We start from the raw sequence: 21,107 nt of genomic DNA, 5'->3' as shown, positions 1-21,107 counted from the left end.
GTAATGTCCCGGGGGAAGGATGTTGTGAACTCTCTAGACGGTGAAACACCTCCCTCAGTTTTCCCAAAGGTTTACAATGAAGGGTCTATAATTGGCACATATTCCTGTCTACTTCCTCACCAAGAATATAAATATTTACAGCATTTTCCCCTAAATTCTAAATATCATCTCCAATCAATTGACAGGGAGAAGTATGACTATATTATAGCCAGATAACTGATCATCAAAACATTTATAGTTCATGTTGCAACAAAATAGAAAAAAAGACCAAAAAACATCATAATTGTCTAATCACACTGAAAATAGATTTCTCCCCAATTAATTCTAAGTACTAGTAAGATATTTGATGACACTAATATCTGATAACTGTTTTTCTACATCCTAGCTGTCAAAATTAAGGAGTTATTTACATCACATTGTTGTGAAAAATGTATAAAATGGACTGTTTGGCACTGTCCTCTGTCACCAGATCAGCATTAGTGCAACAGTGTGCGGTTCAGCCCCCCCCCCCCCGCCCCAGCCCCCCCCGCCCCCAATACCTCCCAGCTGTGTGAGGTGTGAGAACAGGGACAGGTGTAGTTCTCCCATCTCAGTTTGAGGTGGGCGGGGCCTATGCACAGCATTTGTACATGATTGGCAGGGTGTAATCGAGATGCTGTAGGGTGGGGAGGGGGGGGCTCTTTGTCCAGTGGGCTTCTGTCTGCAGATGTGAGGAGAGAAATGTCTTTTTTTACTTCCGTGGTTCAGACTCCAGAACGAAAATGGATTTGTAAAGTTAATGGGATTTGGACTTTTTACAGCGCTCGCCATTGTGGCTGTTTTGAAAAGCAATCCGGCGGGTGCTTCCTGAATCTCCTGTTGCAGCCGCGGTGATGTCATACAGCGCTCAGGCCCTGTCCGCCTGGGGGGGCGTGCTGGGGGTGCAGGGGGGGGCGCAGTTCGCTCAGACTGATTGATGCTTGTTGATGTTAATGTACAATGATGCCATGGGGACAGGTCTCATTAGGACCACAGTTTCGTGCCTTCAGCCCTGATGAAAGATTACAGTTTTCTTTTTTAATTTCTGCTCTTTTGACTGTGCATCTCCCAGTTGTTTTTTTATTATTCCCGATTGTCACCTTATCTCACTGAGCAAAGTGTCACACTGGTTTAAAAAGTTGCCTTCAGGTGTGTAGTAGTGCCTGTGTGTGAAATCTGCTTGAATTGACAGGGTTCTCATAGAGCAGGTGTGGAATCTGGTCGTGTTTTCAGGGTTCCGATAGAGCAGGTGTGTAATGTGGTCGTGTTTTCAGGGTTCTCGTAGAGCAGGTGTGTAATGTGGTCGTGTTTTCAGGGTTCTCGTAGAGCAGGTGTGTAATGTGGTCGTGTGTTTTCAGGGTTCCGATAGAGCAGGTGTGTAATGTGGTCGTGTGTTTTCAGGGATCTCGTAGAGCAGGTGTGTAATCTGGTCGTGTGTTTTCAGGGTTCTCGTAGAGCAGGTGTGTAATGTGGTCCTGTTTTCAGGATTCTCGTAGAGCAGGTGTGTAATCTGGTCATGTTTTCAGGGTTCCGATAGAGCAGGTGTGTAATGTGGTCGTGTTTTCAGGGATCTCGTAGAGCAGGTGTGAGAGGGGCGCTCTGCGAGGCTGAGCTCGTTTCAGGAGGGCTGAGCGCGACGGCGGCTCTGTGCTGTCAGATCGGCTCAGATCTGAGCGTGTGTCCCCGGCTCTCTCCACCGGTGCCTCTCGGTCCCCGTTTCCCCTTCTCTACACGCTCCGTCGGCGCGCTGCTGTAAAGATGAGAGCTGGCAGATGCTTGGGAGAGCCGTCGCTTTTCATCTGGGCAAATCCCATCAAAAGAATCAACCACCTGAGGCCACAGCACCTCTCCCTTTCATTTTAGGATGGACAGGGATATCACCTTTGTGATGTTAGTCTTTGAAACAATAAATGTTCAGTATGGAACAATCCAGTCTCGTAATTTTTTGGGTCATAAGCCCCTTGGATACCCCTCGCCCCTCCCCACCCCCAGCCTGTTTCCTCAAAGTCTGTGCTGTAAACATTGTGGGAAATGTCAGGATTTCACTCTTGGATTCGGGAAGCAATGGGAAACGTGGCCCTCCATGCGCAGAGTGTGTCACGGGCCAAGCGAGGCGCTTTATCTTCTTCGCATGTTTGGTCAGTCACAGTTCTGAGGGGGAGGAGTCGGAGGAGTGTGGGGGCGGGGCTGAGGGTTCGAGCCCCTCCTCCCGCTCAGAACTCGGTGGTGGAGATCTGCGTGATCTCGGACTGCAGGTCCTGCTGGACCCTCCGGGGCCGCGAGCCCTGGGGGACCCGGCCCATGTCTAGTCATACCGGCTTCTTCCCCGCGTCCGCCGGGGCGCAGACTGAAACGGGCTCCCGCATGGTGGTCCGCGCCCGGGAGAAGCTGTTCTGGTCCATACGGGCTCGGAACGGCAGGCAGAAGTCCCGGAAGCACCTACAGAAGAACAACAAAATATTACAGCAGAGGAACAACAAAAGAACAAAAGAACCCAAGAACATATAATGACAACAGTCCATCCAGACTATGAAGGCTTGTTGTTAGCTTACAGACGAGAGTACCCAGCACTGCCCAAGCCTCTGTGACATGCCCTAGAAAGCTGTCCCTTGCATAAATACCTGGCTACAAACACAACCTGGTATTCTACCTGTGTCTCCTTGCCCTGCTGATAGAACTCAACCTGAAGAAATGTTTGTAATCCCTTTTACAAATTCAAATTCTCAATGGTCCCCATCCCTCCCCGTAGTCTATTTATGCTGTGACGTTGAGTAGAAGACGCACCTCTTGAAGTTCTCGTCCAGGAAGGCGTAGAGGACGGGGTTCAGGCTGCTGTTGGTGTACCCCAGGGCGATGCACAGGTGCCAGCTGGCCAGGACAAAGGGGTTCTTCTGGTCGATGTCCACCAGGGTCTTGACGATGATGAAGATGTGGATGGGCGTCCAGCAGATGATGAAGGCGGCCACCACCACCAGCACCATGCGCGTGATGCGGCGCAGGTTCCTGTCCTTCTCCTTGGAGCCGGAGAGCAGCCGCACGTTCTTCAGCCTCAGGATCATCAGCCCATAGCAGATGGTGATGACCAGCACCGGCACCACGAACGCAAAGATGAACACACAGATCTTGGTCACCATGTCCCAGTACCAGTCTGGGTCGGGAAACTTCAGCGTGCAGATGGTTTTACCTGCAAAGAATAATTATTAATTATTATAATAATACTAAAGCACTTGTCATTCAGGGTGTTTTAAGCACTTTCCAGTAACAAGATATTGTGGAATTATTTTTGTTGTTATTTTCATGGGGGACTGAAGGTAAATATTGTTTGTGCAGATCTGATGTTCTTGTGGTGCAGAAGGAACCCAAGCAAGCCCTGGACTGGTCCTGTCTGGAAGGAACTCACTAAAGAGACCAGTGCTCTCATCACATCATTAACCCTTTATGCAACAGCATAATTCCTGAAGACTACAGACAAGTGTGAAGGAAACACCAATTTTAAGCGATATTCAGTCCTGGATTTGTCTTTGTTTGGTTTGTAGCTTATTTCAGGAAATATATAGGTTTGAGACCCCGTGTGTGTGTGGGGGAGTGAGGGGGGGGGGAAGCAGCCTCAGCCCTTACCCTTGTCATTGACCCTGGTGATGGCCATGACCATGATGGGCACGCCGATGGCGGAGGACAGGATCCAGATGCACACGTTGATGATCTTGGCCTTGACGGGCGTGCGGAAGTCGAGCGCGCGCACCGGGTGGCACACGGCGATGTAGCGGTCTACGCTCATCATGGTGAGCGTGAAGATGCTGGTGAACATGTTGTAGTAGTCGATGGCGATCACCACCTTGCAGATGAGTTCTCCGAACGGCCAGGTTTTCATCAGGTACTTGGCACTCTGGAACGGCAAGGTGCTGGTGGCCAGTGCGTCGGCCAGCGCCAGGTTGAAGATGTAGATGTTGGTGGCGGTCTTCATCTTGGTGTACCTGTTCGGAGGGAACAAACATTCAGTGTGAAACCAACCCAGAAAGGAGAGATATAGGGCATTCTTGGGGTTAAAACGCCAGTATGATGTCATACTATCATATCAGTAGGCTTCCCCATTAAAAATACTATGGTATTTTTACTATAATTAAAGTAGCTGAAAATGGGACCATGATGAGAGGAGTTTTTGCAGTTGTTTGCTGAACCTCAAAGTCTGGCCAGAATCTGCAGGATTAATGAGGAAGAAAAACAATGAACTTTTTTTCATTTTTCCCCTAAATTGTCTTCTGGGAAACGCTCAGGGGTATATTAAGACATCACGGTACATGACAAATGCAATGAGATTGATTTCAGAAATGAGATTGTCCCGGAGGCATTGTTCCATCAGACCCAGCATGAAATTAATTTTGTATCCAAAATGGCTGCCATTAATCAAATAGCAGAGAGACGTTTCTGTGTGGCACATCTTTTCATTCCCTAACTTTCAAGAATAAATATATAACTCATGGAATTTCAGTGTAAATACTTCTGGGAAATTGGTAATTGACACATCTTCCTCAGTAAAAGTAGGTTTATTTCCAGCCATGGTTAGGGCGGGTCTGTCTGTGCTTGTGCTCGTCCTGCTGGTGTGTAACCTCTGGGGATGGTCAAACCCTCTCCTAGGATCTTTAATTTGGGTTTTAGCGAGACTAGAACATTTCCTCTCTCTCTTCACGAGCTCACTCCTTTGAGTGCTAATGTAACAGACCCAGACAGATTCCGAAATTGTACTTCCATCATTCCAAATTTTCTTTGAGCAGTTTAATAAACTTCCCAGTTAACCTTGCTTTCACTGTCAGAACTGAGACATTACAGATGGTAATTTGCATTCTGTGGTGTGGGGTTAGGTACTGAACAGCTCATTCTGTGGTGTGGTGTTAGGTACAGAACAGCTCATTCTGTGGTGCGGTGTTAGGTACAGAACAGCTCATTCTGTGGTGTGGTGTTAGGTACAGAACAGCTCATTCAGTACAGAACAGCTCATCATACATTGAAGAATTCTATGGTTTTCACAAGGCTGCCACACACACATGCACTCATCCGGATTATTCCAAAGATATACACCTTCAAGGATTGTGATTCATTCTAAGAATAACCCAAACACCCACCCCCCCCCCCGACCCAGTTGTGCCCCAACCAATCGGGAATCTTTCCTGAATGTGCTGCTGGACTTCCACATTATCGCAGTGGCTAACTCCAAACCGACAGCCCATAATGGCTGGTAATGGAGGCCAGTCCCCTTGCTGTCAGGGTCAATTAAGCCTTCCAGCTCTCATAGTCCTCCCACGCAGTGCTGTCTCTGTTGCAGACCTCACAGCCAATCAGATGCCAGCCCTGCTCAGACATCAGACACCACTTCATTCTGATCTGTGCATACATTATCCTCATAAAACCACGCAGTCGACCACATCAAAGCGTTTGTGGGCAGCCGCTGTCGCATCAATGGGGCCCCAGCGCTCACGCCAACTAGAGTTTTGAACCCGTTTTGACGTAGTCCGTGTTTTTGAGCAATGCTGGGCACACTGTAGAATTGCGTAGCTAGGCAACACTAACGACTATTGGCACACTGTAGCACTGCGTAGCTAGGCAACGGTAACTTATCTAACTTATCCGAAAATGACAGATGTGGATGCCAGTCTTAGTCCGGCACTACTGAGGCCGAATTCAACTCATTTTCAGTCAAAAAAAAAAAAAAGTAAAATCAGGAGTGTGAGTGCTGGGCTGAAACGAACCTGCACTCACACCGGCCCTTTCCGGACAGGACTGGAGGACCCTGCACAGAGGGCACCTTTCCCAGGGGTCTTTTCTGCTTCTTCTGTAAGGAGGATGTTCTGTCAATCCGCTAATCACAGACTCCCCCTCCTCTCATGCCACTAATCACAGACTCCTCCCCCTCCTCTCATGCCACTAATCACAGACTCCTCCCCCTCCTCTCATACCACTAATCACAGACTCCTCCCCCTCCTCATGCCACTAATCACAGACTCCTCCCCCTCCTCATGCCACTAATCACAGACTCCTCCCCCTCCTCTCATGCCACTAATCACAGACTCCTCCCCCTCCTCATGCCACTAATCACAGACCCCTCCCCCTCCTCTCATGCCACTAATCACAGACTCCTCCCCCTCCTCTCATACTGCTGGTCAGTCTCCACCCTCTCCAGTATCTGATGACATTAATTTGCTTTTCAGGCTGTGTTTGTGACTTAGAAGGGATTTATCAAACCCATTTCCTTCAAAAGAAAGAGTATTTACAGTTTTCTGTTTTATTGTGCTGCTCCAGGTTTATTTAGGAGTCAGACACCAACTTTCTAATTATTGTAATGATGTAGTTTTAGTGCCTTAGTCTTCAGTCAAGACCTTAGTGAGTACAATCTGGAGTCTTGGTGCTGTGTGCGCTGTATGTAACCTTGTACAGCTTTTGTTTGCTCTGGTTGTCTCTCGGATTTCTGTCGAATTCACATTTGTGTGGCCGACCGTTCAGTATCATTCTTGTACATTTATGCTTTCAACTAAGTCTAGAGAATTCTCTCTCAGGCAGATTCACTGCATAGAGCTGTGCCAGCTTTATAAAGACCTGCGAATGAAAAGCAGTGATTCACAGAGCACTCGCACAAAAACACAAACCAGGGTGAACCAGGCTCTGACTCAACAAGCTGCTGAGATCCAGGCGAAATGTGGCGCGGTTGACTCTGTCTGCCCTGCAGCATATCCCCTGGGGGGATGGGTCAGTCTGCCTGCAGCAGGGCTCCTGGGCGATGGGTCAGTCTGCCTGCAGCATGGCCCCTGGGGCGATGGGTCAGTCTGCCTGCAGCATGGCCCCTGGGGCGATGGGTCAGTCTGCCTGCAGCATGGCCCCTGGGGCGATGGGTCAGTCTGCCTGCAGCATGGCCCCTGGGGCAATGGGTCAGTCTGCCTGCAGCATGGCTCCTGGGGGGGAAGGGTCAGTCTGCTGCTCTGCCTCCAGCTGTATTGACTGCAGTTGTGCAGAGAACGTAGGAGTCAATAATGCCTCAGGCAGTCAATAAGGCCTCAGGCAGGGTGTTAAACGGCTGAACCACAGCCCAGCAGTCTCTGGGGTTGCAGACCCTTCCGCGTGTCGCATGGTTTCAGGAACCAGGAAGAATTCGGGCTGTCCTGCTGCTCCGCAGCTCTGCATGGGCGGTGTCCTGAGGTCTCTGTCTGAGCCTGAGAGCGAAAGCTCCTCAGCTGCAGCTAACGGACACCCCTGTGGCCCCCGCTCACCGGTGTGTGCAGGTCTGCCCCTTCTGGGTAGAGTTCTCCTGCACACAACTTTAACCCAACATGGGTAGAGTTCTCCTGAACGCAACTTTAACCCAACATGGGTGGAGTTCTCCTGCACACAACTTTAACCCAACATGGGTAGAGTTCTCCTGCACACAACTTTAACCCAACATGGGTGGGGTTCTCCTGCACACAACTTTAACCCAACATGGGTAGAGTTCTCCTGCACACAGCTTTAACCCAACATGGGTAGAGTTCTCCTGCACACAACTTTAACCCAACATGGGTGGGGTTCTCCTGCACACAACTTTAACCCAACATGGGTGGGGTTCTCCTGCACACAACTTTAATCCAACATAGGTAGAGTTCTCCTGCACACAACTTTAACCCAACATGGGTAGAGTTTTCCTGCCAACTAGTGCAACCCAACAGGTGCAGAATCCTGCTGTAGACCAGTTTAACCCAACAGGGGCAGAGTTCTCCTGCAGACCAGTTTAACCCAACAGGGGCAGAGTTCTCCTGTAGACCAGTTTAACCCAACAGGGGCAGCATTCTCCTGCAGGTTACCGTTCTGCCAAGGAATATCTGCTCTGCATCAAGTGGGCGAGTTTCCCTTCTTTCCTGTTCTGCACTTCGACATCCTGAGAGGTGTGAGGTGCTGTAGCTGCTGCTCGCTGGTCGTGGCGACGTTCGTATTAGACCGGGAGGAATGCCATGTTCTCTGCTCCCTGTCACACATGCTGAGGATGAGCGTTTGCTTTACACCAGCAGCTCACTGTGACTGGCAGCCTGCTGCTCTTCTGTCTAAAACTCCTGTCACATGATGTCAAAGCCTGAACCTGCTCTGTGCTGGTCTGAGCTGAACCTGCTCTGTGCTGCTCTGAGAACTGCGCTCCATTGCTCATAATTGGGTTATTGATTGATTGACTGTTTGATGGATGAAACACTCCCTGGTGTGTGTGAGTGTGTGTGCTGGGGGGTGTGTGAGTGTGCTGGAGGTGTATGAGTGTGCTGGGGGTGTGTGAGTGTGCTGGGGATGTGGGTGGGACTGCTGGAAGGTTTCAGTGGCCGGAGAATGTGTAAATGAAGCTTCCTTTTTGGTTACAGTATGCATTTGTTTGTGTGCATGTGTGCGTCTGTCTATGTGTGTTTGTGCACGTGTGCACGTCTGTTTGTGTGTATGTGTGTGCATGCGTGTCCTTGTGCACATGCATGTGTGTCTGTGTGTCTCTTCTCTTGTCTGATTGATTTTGCAGTTCCCTCTCAGTAGAGCCTGTCCCTCAGGCGCTAATGCAACATTTGTTCTTGTATTGACTCGAGGTGCACGCAAAAGTCGTATCGACAGCCTGGTAATCAGACCTGCCCAAACGCTCAGTCACAGGACACTATGATCAGACCTGCCCAAACGCTCAGTCACAGGACACTATGATCAAACCTGCCCAAACGCTCAGTCACAGGACACTATGATCGGACCTGCCCAAACGCTCAGTCACAGGACATTATGATCAGACCTGCCCAAACGCTCAGTCACAGGACACTATGATCAAACCTGCCCAAACGCTCAGTCACAGGACACTATGATCGGACCTGCCCAAACGCTCAGTCACAGGACATTATGATCAGACCTGCCCAAACGCTCAGTCACAGGACACTATGATCAGACCTGCCCAAACGCTCAGTCACAGGACACTATGATCGGACCTGCCCAAACGCTCAGTCACAGGACACTATGATCAGACCTGCCCAAACGCTCAGTCACAGGCCTGTGTGATCAGACCTGCCCAAACGCTCCGTCACAGGCCACTATGATCAGACCTGCCCAAACGCTCAGTCACAGGCCTGTGTGATCAGACCTGCCCAAACGCTCAGTCACAGGCCTCTGTGATCAGACCTGCCCAAACGCTCAGTCACAGGCCCTGTGATCAGACCTGCCCAAACGCTCAGTCACAGGACACTATGATCAGACCTGCCCAAACGCTCAGTCACAGGACACTATGATCAGACCTGCCCAAACGCTCAGTCACAGGACACTATGATCAGACCTGCCCAAACGCTCAGTCACAGGCCTGTGTGATCAGACCTGCCCAAACGCTCAGTCACAGGCCCTGTGATCAGACCTGCCCAAACGCTCAGTCACAGGACACTATGATCAGACCTATCCAAACGCTCCGTCACAGGACACTATGATCAGACCTGCCCAAACGCTCAGTCACAGGACACTATGATCAGACCTGCCCAAACGCTCAGTCACAGGACACTATGATCAGACCTGCCCAAACGCTCAGTCACAGGACACTATGATCAGACCTGCCCAAACGCTCAGTCACAGGACACTATGATCAGACCTATCCAAACGCTCAGTCACAGGACACTATGATCAGACCTGCCCAAACGCTCAGTCACAGGACACTGTGTGATCAGACCTGCCCAAACGCTCAGTCACAGGCCCTGCGATCAGACCTGCCCAAACGCTCAGTCACAGGCCCTGTGATCAGACCTGCCCAAACGCTCAGTCACAGGCCCTGTGATCAGACCTGCCCAAACGCTCAGTCACAGGCCTCTGTGATCAGACCTGCCCAAACGCTCAGTCACAGGCCTCTGTGATCAGACCTGCCCAAACGCTCAGTCACAGGCCTCTGTGATCAGACCTGCCCAAACGCTCAGTCACAGGCCCTGTGATCAGACCTGCCCAAATGCTCACTGTGCCCAATCACAGGCCTCTGTGATCAGACCTGCCCAAACGCTCACTGTGCCCAATCACAGGCCTCTCTGAGATCTCAGGAGAGAGAGGAGTGGACGTTCCATATGTGGAAAATGGGCACTGCTCACCCCCCCCCCCCCTCCATTTTACCTGTGAGGGTGGGAAGGTCCACTGATAGGCTACAGGGTGGCAGTGAGAAATCGACTCCATCCTTCAGACCCAAATCGCAAAGTACCTAAATACCATCTTTAGTGTGGGCCAAGATTGTCTGACCAAACTGAATCCTGTAATATTCCCCGTAATATATTTAATATATCAATGCTTTTTAAAATTCCAACCCCTCTTCACATTGTCTTTTTGTGCGACAATTTAAAATTTAATTTTGGTCTTCACATTGCAAAATTAGTCCTCTTAAGTAGTTTTATTATGTGTATGGTTTTATTGCATTATTCTAAAAGACTGTCAGCCTGTGGTTCGAATGCATTTCACCAGTAAAGCTTATTTATTTTCCATTACATTTTAATGGTCTAGCTGTCTTCACTCCCACATGAGCGTTGTTCATACTGTAGTTTTACTCATGTCCAGTAGATGGCAGAACTACATCTTATTTATTTGGTTTATTTATTTCTATGTAACTGCATTCTATGAAAAATGTTTTCTTTTCACAGAAATAGAGTATGCATATAATGAAATGGTAATGTATGAAATTATAAATGAAACTATAATGAAACAATAACATATGAAATTATAAATCAATTTCCTGTTATAAAGCCTGGTAGCTAAAGTGATGTTTCTTGGTCCACAAATCTTTCAAATTGTTTGAAAGCCAATTACGTAAATGTCAGAGTCCAATGAAACATCCAGTATGTAAGCAATATCTATTAAAGATTTCCATTACCATGAATTAATGAGACTAAAATATATATCCCAATTTTGTGCAACGCTAACGTCACATGAAAACGAGCACTGTGCACAAAACAGGAAAGGCCGAAGAATTTTATTGAGGGTAATACACACAGTATTGAACCCATTTGATATACTAACACACATCTCCTAGCATCAGAGCATTTTAATCAATCAATCAATTTTATTTGTATAGCGCTTTTAACAAAGGAACTTTATCACAAAGCAGCTTTACAGAGAACCGGCCCCCAAAGAGTAAGCCTAGGGCAACAGTGGCAAGGAAAAACTCCCTGACTGATAGCAGGAAGAAACCTTGAGCAGAACCGGACTCAGAGGGGGAACCCATCTGCCGCGGGCAGGCACCGGTTTGTTATGGAAAATCAACAGTAAATCTCCAGAGGCATGAATGTCCTCCAGAAATATGCCGGTAGACTCGGGTAAACACACACGACAGGCTGTTCACTCCTCACCGGTGGGAAATGAAGTTCCTCCACACACAGCGTTTTCCCTGGCCTCAGTAACGGGCTGACCAGGGGCTCGGACATGACGATACGGTCCACAGTGACCGGGACGTCTTATTCAGACATATTTCTGTCTGCCTGATGTCTTTATTAATACTACGGCCTTTATGCCAGCCTGTTTTCTCTGTCCATGAATTCTTTCCTGACCGTATTACACTGAAGGGGAATGTTCATTTCATGCTCTATTTAATGAACAATAAATGATATTTACTCTGGAAATCATTACTGATTTTTCCTAAAAGAACATTCCATGGTTTTATACTGTATCTTCGTTCTTGTATTGGACCATTCTCAGGCTTTCTTAGCCACTGGCTGCTTTGCTAAAGGAATAAGCGAGAGTGCAGATCCTGTGGAATGGCTTTTACTCTGCTCCTTTTGTTCATTCGGTGCTGTTTGATTTGCTGATTTTTTCCCCCACGCAGAATGTGGGGGATTAACGAAAGCAATCTCTCTCTCCGGAACAGAGAGCGCTGTTTGCAGTTTGCTTCCTCAGAAGCGTGCTTCTGCACGCTGGGGACCGTGAAGGACAGGAACCTGTGGGAATCTGGGAGATCCCTGGGGAGGTGAAAATGAATGCGCTTTTATCCATGTCAGTCACTGGTGGCCAATTATGAACAGCCATGTTGCCCCTGCTTGCATGTGTGTGTGCGTGTGAGCATGTGTGTGTGTGTGTGTGAGTACGTGTGTGCGTGCATGTGTGTGTGTGTGTGAGTACGTGTGTGTGTGTGTGTGAGTACGTGTGTGCGTGCATGTGTGTCTGTGTGTGAGTACGTGTGTGCGTGCATGTGTGTGTGTGTGTGAGTACGTGTGTGCGTGCATGTGTGTGTGTGTGTGTGAGTACGTGTGTGCGTGCATGTGTGTGTGTGTGTGTGAGTACGTGTGTGCGTGCATGTGTGTGTGTGTGAGTACGTGTGTGTGTGTGAGTACGTGTGTGCGTGCATGTGTGTGTGTGCGTGTGAGTACGTGTGTGTGTGCATGCGTGTGTGTGTGTGTGAGTACGTGTGTGCGTGTGTGCCTGTATTTGTGCATGTGAGCAAGCGAGGCTCCAAGGCCATGTTGCCCCTGCTTGCACGCGTGTGTGTGTGTGTGACTGTGTGTGTGCGTGTGAGCATGTGTGTGTGTGTGCGTGCGTGTGTGTGTGCGCCAGAATGCGTGCGTGTGACTGTGTCCGTGCGTCCGAGCATGTGTGCACATGTGCGTTCATGCATCAATGTGACCATGTATATGTGTGTGCATGCATGCATGTGAGCGTGTGAGTGCACCTGTGTACACGTGTGTGTGCGCATGTGCGTACATTGTGTGCGTGTGTGTGCCTGTGCATGTGTGCACGCATACATTGTGAGCATGTGTGTGTGTGTGAGTACGTGTGTGTGTGCATGCGTGTGTGTGTGTGAGTACGTGTGTGTGTGCATGCGTGTGTGTGTGTGTGTGAGTACGTGTGTGTGTGCATGCGTGTGTGTGTGTGAGTACGTGTGTGTGTGCATGCGTGTGTGTGTGTGTGTGAGTACGTGTGTGTGTGCATGCGTGTGTGTGTGTGAGTACGTGTGTGTGTGCATGCGTGTGTGTGTGTGTGAGTACGTGTGTGCTTGTGTGCCTGTATTTGTGTATGTGAGCAAGCGAGGCTCCAAGGCCATGTGCCCCTGTGCACTGTGGGTCAGTAAATCACCCCCCCCCCCCCCATCAGGACTAATCCTGCAGCTTGAAGCTCATTGAAGCTTAACTGAAGCAGGGAGGTAATGGGAGGATGTGTTTGGCTTGTGGTGACAGGACCAGAGGTCACATGACCCCCGTACTATGGGCATGAGTCAGGTGACCAGCTCAGTACTGCCTGCTCAGTTTACACACATCTGAGGAGTCGCATCCCTGCTCTTTCTGCGAATCTCACATCCGAGCTGTCTCACATCCGAGCCCCTTCAGCACACACACGCTCAGTCTGTCCCGCTCTGGGTTTTCTGAACGCCAGGAGCCATGTGCTCAGAGAAACTTAAAGTGGGGGGGCGGTCTGAAGGGTATCCATCAGTGTGAGTCCTCTCTGTGCTCCCCCCCCCCCCCCGTCTCTGCATGCAGACGCTTTGTGCCTCAGGTGGACTGGCTCTTTCATGTGTACCCCATTACGGGGGCTGAGACGGTTTGCTTTGTTGGTTGTTGCTGAAGTGCACTCTTTGGTCTCGTACGTCTTGCCCCCCCCCCCCCCGACCCCCCCCCCCCCCCATACGCGCTCTCAGCCCAGCGGAGAGGTATTTCAAACAGGCTCTGAGTGCCCCCCCCCCCCCTGCCTGCCATTCCAGCTCCTGTATGGCCATTGTTCTAGAAAATTATGGAAATTGCTTTATTTCTTTTACACAAGACAAGAACACAAGCTTTGAGGTAAATTTCAGGTTGCTATGGAGATGACTTGGAGGAGAAGGGCACAGCGCCCCCCCCCCCCCCCCCCCCCCCCCGTGTCACAGTGCCAGTTGGGCTCTGAATGCACACATCCTGGACACACCCAGTTCCTACTACACCTGGCTCTACCTGCCCATCATTACACCTGGCTATGCCTGGTTACATTTATACCCGACTATGCTTTATTCCTGTGATATACCATAACGGTCATTATTCAGTACTCCAGTCAGTTCTTGCATTCATTATGTACTGCTTTATAGTTAAATTATGCGACACACTTTAGTTAAGTGCAATTTACTGGTTTGGTTCATTGGACATAATGCATGTAAATGCTGATATTCCCGTAGTTTTCCCTCCTGGCTGACTATCTTCCTGCACCTGAGGCCCAGGTTTGCTCTCTGCTCACAGGGCAGCCACTCAGTCCGTGCCACACATTTGGATGTCCCCTATTCCATAATAACTTGCTTGGCTTTCACTATATTTAATGACATCAACACTAATGTTGTAGTATCTTTTGTTCTGGGAAGATCACAGACGAGCCGTCGAAAGAGAGCCGTTGTCTTCCAGTGATCGTTTGATGGAAAGAGTTCCTTTCAGGAATGGAAAGAGTTCCTTTCAGGGAGCGTCGGGATGAGTCAGGCTCATTAGAGGCGTGTTTTACCACATGAAGGCCATTGTTAGCGTTCGCTAACGAACGAAGCGCCCGCCGGCGCGGATCGCGGGAGGGAGCCGCCGGCGCGGATCGCGGGAGGGAGCCGCCGGCCGCCCACGCGCGGAGCGTCCCGCCAAGCACAGCTCATCCGGCTTTTTGTCGAAACTTGTTTTTCCTCAGACTTTGTGGATTTTGAAACGACCACTTGAACCATTTCTTCTCAAGCAAATTAGCAACAATGAGATGAGATGAGGGTGTGGGCGTTACGCGGGGTGGTGTGGTGCTTTGCGGGTCCGTCTAATGGCTGCTTGGATCTGCTGCACTTCTGCGGCACTTAATTGGATAACTGCGAAACTGCGCTGTGGTCTGTCTCGCTGATAATGAGAAAGAGAGATGTTTCCCAGATGAGGTTGTTGGAATTTGAGGATAATTACTTTAATGACTTTTTACATTTATACCTTGAATGAGGGAGGGAGGGAGGGAGGGAGGGAGGGGGAGGAGGGTGAAACTAATAGGCCTCATCTAAACTGTATGAATGCCTCTCCGTAGCTGACTATAGCTATATTCATAGTTATATTTGTTTTTTAGTTTTATATCTTCATTCCACAGACCAAGTTGTAGTTCTTCATGATAAACCTGAGGAGGAGAATCAGATCTCCCAGGTAAGGGCTGTCTGTGCCACACCTGAAACTCGCTCCGCACCTGAAACTCACTCCACACCTGAAACTCGCTCCGCACCTGAAACTCAATCCACACCTGACACTCGCTCCGCACCTGAAACTCACTCCACACCTGACACTCGCTCCGCACCTGAAACTCACTCAGTACCTGAAGGGTTCTGCTGTCCCCACACATAAAATTCTCTTCAGAACATTGTTACAGACCCCCCCCCCCACCCACCCAGTACACCATCACTTTATTGTTGCGAGTTCAGTTGAAATGAAATGCTTCAAATGGTTTTTCTCAAATGGCCTGTTTGTTGTGGTGCCATGTATGGATGAATGACAATGGAAAGTTGGGTTTGAGATTCTGCCAAGTCAAAAGCCAAGAAAAATGTAATACAATTATTTTCCCTTCCATAAGCAAACTAATGTGTAAAAATGTGCCTTTGCTTTGTGTAAATGAGTCACGATGAGAATCAAAAGGACAATTGGGACTGTACCTCACAGATTAGTGCCTGATTAACACTAATGGGAAAGGCCGGTGTGAATACTTCATTTCCCATGATCCCAGTGGTGTGCCCTGCCAGAGCACAGCCCATACGATGCTTATTTCAGCCAGCCAATCGCTCCTCTGCTTTATCCGCACGCCCAACATAAGACGCGTGATTCATAACGAGGTTAAAATGAGCATTGTGTATTACTGCCTCAGCGGACAGGCCATCGCTCTTCCTGTTCTCTAACTAAAACAGATCCCGCGGCTGTTTCATGTTCAGCCAAACAGCGGTAACCCCGCTGAGTACAGGACCTCACTCGTCGCCCTGCTTTTCCTCACGTCGGGCCTTGTATGGCTGCAGTGCAGCTTCTGCAGTAATTCAAACCAAACGTAGCGCAGTCGCGCTGCCGCAGTCGCTACTGATGACTGCGCTGCCGCAGTCGTTACTGATGACTGCGCTGCCGCGGTCGTTAATGATGACTGCGCTGCCGCGGTCGTTACTGATGACTGCGCTGCTGCAGTCGTTACTGATGACTGCGCTGCTGCAGTCGTTACTGATGACTGCGCTGCCGCGGTCGTTACTGATGACTGCGCTGCCGCGGTCGCTACTGACGACTGCGCTGCCGTTACTGATGACTGCGCTGCCGCAGTCGTTACTGATGACTGCGCTGCCGCGGTCGTTACTGATGACTGCGCTGCTGCAGTCGTTACTGATGACTGCGCTGCCGTTACTGATGACTGCGCTGCCGCAGTCGTTACTGATGACTGCGCTGCCGCGGTCGTTACTGATGACTGCGCTGCTGCAGTCGTTACTGATGACTGCGCTGCCGCGGTCGTTACTGATGACTGCGCTGCCGCGGTCGTTACTGATGACTGCGCTGCCTCTCTGTTGTTTCTGCGGCACACCCAGTCCCTCATTATGAGCGCGCGTCCAATCAGGCGTGAGCACCTGCCTGTGTGAAACTGAGCGCTCGCGACGCGTCGAGGCCTCTGTGGCGTCTCCGCTCCGCTCCTCTACACGGCACCCGCCGTCGCCGAGGTTACCGCTGGGCTTCCCACCGTGGCGATCGCGAGCCGCTCGCGCGCGGACGTGAGAGAGTACGCCTTTGGCGACATGGCACTAATCTCGCCACAGGTGCTACACGAGGACAGGAAGTCATGAATTACGCGCCGTAAATCCCCCGATGTTCACGGTGGAAAGGCACTGGCGTGCTCCCCTGTGCGATTCTGTGCCCCTGTGTGATTCCCTTTGCCCCTGTGCCCTGTGCCCCTGTGTGATTCTCTGTCCCCCTGTGTGATTCCCTGTTCCCCTGTGTGATTCTCTGTGCCCCTATGCCCCTGTGCCCCTCTGTGATTCTCTGTGCCCCTGTGTGATCCTCTGTGCCCCTGTGTGATCCTCTGTTCCCCTGTGCCGGCGTGTGAGTCTCTGTGCCCCTGTGGCCCTGTGCTGCAGTGTGATTCTCTGTGCCCCTGTGCCCCTGTGTGATTCTCTGTGCCCCTGTGCCGGCGTGTGATTCTGTGCTCAGCGGCTGGCAGTAACGCACAGGCAGGAGTTTGGCTCTGTGCTCTGGCAGTAACGCACAGGCAGGGGTTTGGCTCTGTGCGCGCGCGGTATTCCCGGGAGAATGCAGTAATGAACACAGCCGGAGATGCGCTGAGGGGGAGGGGGGGGGGGGCGGGGGGGGGGCTGGGGGCGTTAGAGCGGGAGAGCGTTAGGGATCCTGTCCTGAGCAGCAGGCCGGTTGTTGAAGTGCGTGGAGAGTCAGACCACACCACACCAAACCGCACCCCACCACACCGCGCCGTGCCGCACCACACACCAACTGTCACCGGCTGCTGAGCCATCAGCGCTCTGGCGGGAAGAGTCCTAATCACCCCCCGCTCCCAGGTCCCCAGCTTGTGCGCCAACATCGCCGTGGCGACTCGTGGCCGGCCGATGCACCCCTCCCCCCTCCCCTGTTCGTCACTGAGGCGCTCGGCTGCTTACACAAAAACCGCCGTAGGACCACAGCGCATGCAAGCGCCCCGCCCCCCCCGGGAAGCTCTACGCGCGGGTGTCCTGCTTCCGCGCGGGTTTCAGCATAAATGGGTTTCTTTATTGCCTACTGTGGATATGCTGGAGGTTGACAATCCAGTAATGTGTGCACTATGACGCCTACATTCTGTTTCGTAGCAATACATTTTTTCCTCGTATTGGACAGGGTGTGAAAGAACCGTTTCAGTGTCTTGTTAGCCCTGGACATCAGAGGACAACGATTAACGATGAAAAATAACAAAACTGGCAGTTTCCGCAATAAGTGACCCTGGAGCGCGCGATGACCATCTTTGGAGCTCACGGGTCCTTTTATGAAACTGAATGATGGCAGTTAGAACTCCCATGAGGTTTTTTTTTTTCTTTGGACGCCCACGGCTAACGCCCACACGTGCGCAGGCGGTTGTGTCCCGTTAAAGAGACGGGCCCGGTGTCGTAAACGGGGCATCGTGCAATGGATATTGTGGATTTACAGGTTAATAACGCCAAAAAAATAGCAATAATAAAATATTTCTTCACCATTTAAACCGCCAAGTTACCATAATAAATAAAATCAGAAAGTGTGCAGTGTATTTTGGCTCACGCATCGAACGGTATAAAGGGTAGATGTATCAGTTGGAAGTTACATTTCTGAGAAACTGAATATTTACAATAAAAAAGTATATGCATATTTTATAGATGAGAATCTTGTGAACCAGTTATTGGTAATAACAAGCTGCACGCGCGCCAGGTTGTCAGCTGCTACAAATACGCCTACAGCGCAGAATACGACGCCAACTGTGAATAAAAGGACAACCATATGATCCGGTTCATAGTTGCGCGTTTGTTCGTGTAAAAAGGTGAAAATGTTCTTATTTGCTGCAGAGCGTCAAAAACCAAATACGCTTTTGTCGGGCATTACAACCTTTTCCGTGACGTGAGTTTATAATTTTTTTGTCACGATACCGTCGCCCTTCTTTCGGTCTCCTTCAGCTGGTAATAAAAATGTGTAAAGTAAAGTTAGATTATTTACGTTTGATTGTGCGTGTACTCTAGATGCACAGCATTCTTAGTTATACTCAGTCTTAGTTGCTGAAGTAGTTTTTTTTTGAGCGAGATTTATTTTCATCTGGACAAAGTCATTCTCAATAAGCGTATGTTAAACGTGGTAATATCAATTTTTTTGGAAATAAAATTTTTTTTTAAGCCTTACTCGGCAAACTCCGGTATTTGTCAAACTGTAGATTTGCAATTATGCATAATGACTTTGTGTTTTTGGATGTTCATCTTGATTTATTAAACGTATTAACTAATTATTAAATAAATATGACATAGGTATGCATGGTTTGGGAATTTGAAAAGTCCCCTAGTGGTGGATGTTTTTGTAAATAAATTCTCAGACGCAGGTCTCCTTACACAAATGGTTAAATGCCGATGCTCTTTTTAGAATCCTGGCTACTTTCAAAGAAAACGCCAAACAGTGATCTCTCGAGAGAAGCTCGCGACTAAAATGGAAGGAAATACGCAGAAGCCTATTCTCTTTGGTGAAAAGTTAGTGGTACCTTAATGATGTCCCAATTATGTGGAACACTTACTACTGCAAAGATGTTAGGTGTTAAATCAACTCTTACAGAGTGCATATGGTGCCGTATGTACTCTGTTAGATTTGAATCAACGCTGGACATTTTGCTGTGCACCAGAGTCGTTACGCACAACCTGTTTCCAAATCGGTTGAATGAAATTACTTAACCGTGGCACTGATGTATTCGCAGTTCATACAAGAATTGTATTTTACAGAAGGAATCATGACATTTTAAACTGCACCTTACCTCACTACTCCGTACATTACGAGAATGTTTCCGAGAAGTCCCACCACACAGATGACCGAGTAGAGGGCCGTTATGGATATAGCGATTATTATGCCCGTCGCACTCTTCACCGGAGCCTGCTCCGTGTTGCTTCTGTTCGGAAAGAAGCCCATCGGGTCCTCCTGGAAGCTGACATTGAAGGGGATCACGGAATACAGGTCGGCGAAATCGACGCCGGACACAGTGGTCAGCTCCATTGCTCCTGCTCGCGCCCTTGCTCGCTCCTTTTCAGCGCCGAAAACCTGTCACTGGGAAACGGTCACTGGCGATGTTCTGCGCTCGCGGGCTGCGAACTTGACTGGAGAGTCGAACCTGTCTAGAGTGCGAGAGGAAATAAATGAGGGGGTGTGGTGATAGAGCTCATCTAATTGTCATAGTCGAAACAACGATTTCGGCGTCCACAGTAACAATGTCCATATGCAGAAGGAATTAAGTACACAGACCGTGCAGGATTCGCTTCGTCACGCGATGAGGTATGTGGTTCAGAATCCCGAGCTCGGGACTGAGGATGAAGTAGGCGACTGCCTTCGCGAGAGGGCTGTGGTACAAGGACTACGCAGAAAGTTCGCTTGCTGTTCCAGCGTGCACGCTGTGTCGCTCCTGGTCTGGTTTCTTATAAAAACCTGTCAGCTCTATCTACGTCAAAGCCGCGTTGTTGGCTGAAAATCAAAAATATTAATTTGGTGGCACAAAAATTAATTACTTCCACGGCTTGTCCCTACAATAAAGAATACCTTGCGTCCACTTGATATTGATTTAGCTTCCAGGAATACAAGACAAGCCCATGTCAGACCCGTGTCGACAGAAACAAGACAATCTCCGCTAGACAAGTGACTGTTTGAATCAGGTTTGTTCGTAAATCCGGTGATTTAATGTGCTGCGCACATATCCATTGGGCTACATTTTAATTGTGTACGAAGTCAGCAGCGATGATTAAATCAGCCATACCAGCGACTCTTAATCTTACACACAGTTTGAATTTGTAGCGTGAGAAACGCAAGACGACTACCGCTATTTCAGTACAGGGACTGTTCTTTCGTAACGGAAAGTTCCAACTGCTTAAAATGTATACTGTTTGTAAGGTGGACATGGGGTTTGGTTTGGACATCATCTCGCACCATTCTGGCGTCTTTTCCAGCGAGAGTCGGGTGAGAGGCGCCTAAACCGCGAGGAGGGGCTGGCTGCCTGCTGTGCTGTATTCATACCTGTGATTAGTGTGGGCCGACACCGATCCATTTATGACCGCAGTTTTAGTGCAGTTAGACAACAGAACAACGGGACTGTTGAGCAGGGGGCGGTTACATTGCTTTGTTAGAAAATTTCTCGCCCGCGCTCTAGCCTCTTACCTTCTGACACTGTACACGAGACAATAAAAACATGACGCGTGCGTCATTGGACTCGTTAGCTTCTGGATTTTTTTGTTGTTGCTTTCACTGTACGAGAAAACGGTTGACACTGATAGTACGTGTTCAGAGTTTGTAAGCGCGGGTGTGGAGGAAAGTCGATGTAAAAAATTTTTTGCGAGAAATACATCTTTCACCAAATTCCTCTTTCAGACGCATTTAAACGACTATCTTGAAATTGTTTTGAAAGAATTCGGCTGAGCAGAACCTTTCCCTTGACTCGCCGAGTACTTA

The 21,107-nt window shown here is 49.4% G+C and overlaps 1 protein-coding gene and 1 long non-coding RNA gene across 6 annotated transcripts in view; one reads left to right on the top strand and one right to left on the bottom strand.

Annotated features, from left to right (window-relative positions):
• Nucleotides 1-21,107, top strand: part of LOC118208625 — a 53,494-nt gene that overhangs the window by 8,391 nt on the left and 23,996 nt on the right. The window lies entirely within an intron of this gene.
• On the bottom strand, nt 1,858-20,599 carry oprd1b (opioid receptor, delta 1b). Of its 2 annotated transcripts, none has more exons than XM_035383461.1 (5): nt 19,914-20,599; nt 19,432-19,786; nt 3,637-3,992; nt 2,803-3,202; nt 1,858-2,457 (listed from the first exon to the last, which is right to left on the bottom strand). In XM_035383461.1, the coding sequence occupies exons 2-5, from the start codon at nt 19,665-19,667 to the stop codon at nt 2,328-2,330; spliced, it is 1,122 nt and encodes a 373-aa protein (XP_035239352.1). In that variant the 5' UTR covers nt 19,668-19,786; nt 19,914-20,599; the 3' UTR covers nt 1,858-2,327. The 2 variants fall into 2 exon arrangements, with proteins under 2 accessions (XP_035239352.1, XP_035239360.1); XM_035383469.1 differs by having other exon boundaries at nt 19,432-19,782.

This window comes from Anguilla anguilla, chromosome 1 (assembly GCF_013347855.1).
Source record: "Anguilla anguilla isolate fAngAng1 chromosome 1, fAngAng1.pri, whole genome shotgun sequence".
NCBI lineage: Eukaryota > Metazoa > Chordata > Actinopteri > Anguilliformes > Anguillidae > Anguilla > Anguilla anguilla.
The sequence above is the reverse complement of the archived record's forward strand: the minus strand, read 5'-3'. Positions and strand labels throughout refer to the sequence as shown.

Bases quoted from the DNA above. Each gene is read 5' to 3' on its own strand.
- oprd1b (XM_035383461.1), bottom strand. From the start codon at position 19,667: ATGGAGCTGACCACTGTGTCCGGCGTCGATTTCGCCGACCTGTATTCC. The intron at 3,993-19,431 runs GTAAGGTGCAGT...CCCTCCGAACAG, and splicing joins GTAATGTACGGAGTAGTGAG to GTACACCAAGATGAAGACCG. The intron at 2,458-2,802 runs GTGCGTCTTCTA...GTTCTTCTGTAG, and splicing joins CTGGACGAGAACTTCAAGAG to GTGCTTCCGGGACTTCTGCC.